At 56.2% G+C, this 2925-nt stretch overlaps 1 protein-coding gene across 1 annotated transcript; it reads right to left on the bottom strand.

The window, feature by feature from the left end:
- Positions 1 to 1243: 1243 nt before the first annotated feature.
- On the bottom strand, positions 1244 to 2272 carry LOC123028033 (olfactory receptor 10AC1-like). The gene has a single exon (XM_044439477.1). It carries the CDS (start codon positions 2270 to 2272, stop codon positions 1244 to 1246), a length of 1029 nt encoding a protein of 342 aa, XP_044295412.1.
- Positions 2273 to 2925: the final 653 nt, after the last annotated feature.

Genomic DNA, 2925 nt, shown 5'->3' with positions numbered 1-2925 from the left:
TGAAGGGCTGTAGCCTTTAGTCATCTAGTAACATCTAGGAGCGACTACTCTGAAGTGCTAGATGTGGACCTGCCTTTGAAGACTGCTTGGAAACTTCATTTAATTCAAAGCGGACTGCCAGGCTGTTGGCTGAGACTGGTCAGGGGGCTCTTGCTGGTACTGAAAGAACTTCACTGGCTCCTGGTGTCTTCCTGAGTACTGTCCAAAGGTCACTTGCCTTTACAGTCAGGCATCTGAAGAACTGCCTGCTCCCGTGCCAATCTGCCCATGCACAGAGATCGCCTTTGGAGGCTCCCCTCCAAGTGTGCCGCCATCTGAGATAATGTGGACCATGGCCAGAGATTCACAGAGGCAGCAAAGGCATGGTAATTCTCCCAGGCTTTTCAAAGTGTTTTAATGTATTTTCCTTTTTTAACAACTTATGTTTTATTTGCACATCTTATCTTGCTTCTATATACTGTCCCTGAAGCTTTGCTGAAAGGCAATAAACAGATCTTTCCAGGAAATAGTTGTGTGCTCTGTTACCCTGCTTCTGTCTCTCCTAAACAATTCCTTCAGGTTTCCAAATATCACCCCCACCCCAGCAAACCTGTTTGTCCCACTGTGTCTGGAGCCACTGCCAGTCTGGAGGGACCTGGGTGGCAGGGCCTTGGGTGGTGACCCCCTCCCCCCCTCCGTGGGACCGCTGGGTTCCCTGGCAGTGGAGGACCCTGGTGCTCCAGGCAGTGCTTGGACGGAGCTGCCAGTTTCATTCCTCATTGTGTGCCGGAGCAGCATTGCATCCTGCGTGTGGCTTGTGGGAGGGAATGTAAATGGCAGCTGGAGAGAAAGGGAGGCTTCAGCACTGGACCTGGCCAGGCTGCCAGGCCCCTGGGAGCCGCCCAGACATGCCAGATGCTGGTGTGACAATGGGACAACAGAAATAAGCATCTCTGAACTGTGAGAACCGCTGCCTCTCCCAAGTCACGTCCAACTGCCTCTAAAACTTTATTGGAAAACCACGTTGGCTGCAATCCTATGCCTACTTAATTGAGCTGAGTGAGGAGAAGGTCCACCTGTGCAGACAGGTACCTCTCATGCCACTGAGGAGCACTAGCTGTGACCCCCGAGGCGATGGGGCCCCACCAGGCATGCTGTGCTCAGCCCGGTGCTCGGCAATCCCACCGTGTTGCAGCCCCAGGTTGGCAGCAAACACCAGCTCGTGGTGTCTCTCCACTTAGGGCTCTTCTTTGCTTGCTTATTGTCAACATACAGCAGTCCTTGCATTCCTGCCTCCTGGTCCAGCGGCTCCCGAACTGTGCAGGCCCCTGCTTGAAGGGATCCCAGCTGGCTGCGCCAGTCTCTTTTTCAGCAGCTTTCTCACTGCTCCTTTGACTTCTTTGTTCCTGAGACTGTAGATCAGCGGGTACAGCAGGGGAGTGATGTTTGTGTAGATGAGCGCCACCATCTTGTCCCGGCCTGGAGAGTAGTTGGACTTGGGCCGGACATACATGAAGGTGGCACAGCCGTAGTGTAGGGATGTGACAGCCAGGTGTGAGGCGCAGGTAGAGAATGCCTTGCTCCGGCCAGAGGAGCCACGGATCCGCAGCACTGCCCCGGTGATGCAAGCGTAGGAGGCGAGGATGAGGAGGAAGGGCAGCAGCAGCAGGAGCACGCAGGCTGCGAGGAGCGGAAGCTCGCTGCTGTAGCGCCTCGTGCAGGCCAGGTGGAGGAGGGCGGGGATGTCACAGAAGAAGTGGTTGATGCGGTGGGAGCCGCAGAAGGGCAGCTGGAAGACCGCCACCGTCAGCCCCAGGGAGACCGCGAAGCCGCCGAGGCAGCAGAGGAGAGCGAGCCGGAGGCAGACCGCCTGGCTCATCACGGCCGTGTAGCGCAGCGGCCAGCAGATGGCCACGTAGCGGTCGTAGGACATGGCCACCAGCAGGAAGCATTCGGCCCCTCCCAAGGCCACGAAGCAATGCATCTGGGTGGCACAGCCCACGAGGGAAATGGTGCTGGTGCCCATGCTGGCCAGGTCAGCCAGCGCCCTGGGGGCGATGACCAGGGTGTAGCAGCATTCGATGGCAGAGAGCTGGCCGAGGAAGAGGAGCATGGGGGGGCGGGGGGCCTCGGCGGCCACCGCCAAGAGGATGAGGAGGTTTCCTGCCAGGGTGGCCAGGTGGACCGCGAGGAAGCAGCAAAAGAGGAGGGCCCGCAGACCCAGCAGGTCCGAGAAACCAAGCAGCAGGAACTGCATGGTTGCCCCAGGTGAGGTGTGGTTACTCCTCTCCATGCAGCTTCTGCGTCACACCTGCAGCAGCAGACACAGGGAGACAGAGCCCCGCATGAGGGGAGAGGCCAGCAGCTGATGGGCACGTCTGTCACCCAGATTCCTGAGCAAGCGGGCAAACATCGCCTCACACGGGAGACGCGCCCGTGCCCAGTGCCTCTGAATGCGGCCAGCAACAGTCTTCAGACCGCGGCCCCCGATTGTCCCATACCCTCCATGGCTACTACTCAAGCGTTCTTCAAAAGACCGTAAACTATGAGTAGAGAAGGTATGGCAAGTTGGCAGCCCATCCGGGCACAAAGTCCCCGAACGTTTACCTGCTCTTATACAAGGCTGACCAGGGTGTGGTTAAATCAACAGCAACAGCTGCATTTTGGATAGATGTTATCACATTATGTGCTTGCCAGGAAGGCTGCTCCAGATGATCTGTCACTGGTGGTTTCTGTGTCCGTGCAGGACATACGGTGTTAGTGACGGTTTTGCTATCAATTTTTCTGTTGCATTTTGTAAATAGAGAAACAGCCAAGGAATAACACAAAAATGAAAATCGAACAAGGAAACCAGTAATGAACATTTTTCCCAACAGTCTGTTCAAGGGGAAACTGGGAAGCTATTTGTCAGCGGCCAGCAGCAGGAAGCAAGAAGATGTGCAAGAC

The sequence above is a fragment of the Varanus komodoensis genome, unplaced genomic scaffold (genome assembly GCF_004798865.1).
Source record: "Varanus komodoensis strain SLA01 unplaced genomic scaffold, ASM479886v1 scaffold35, whole genome shotgun sequence".
NCBI classification, from domain to species: Eukaryota; Metazoa; Chordata; class Lepidosauria; order Squamata; family Varanidae; genus Varanus; species Varanus komodoensis.
This window is presented reverse-complemented; position numbering and strand designations above follow the sequence as displayed.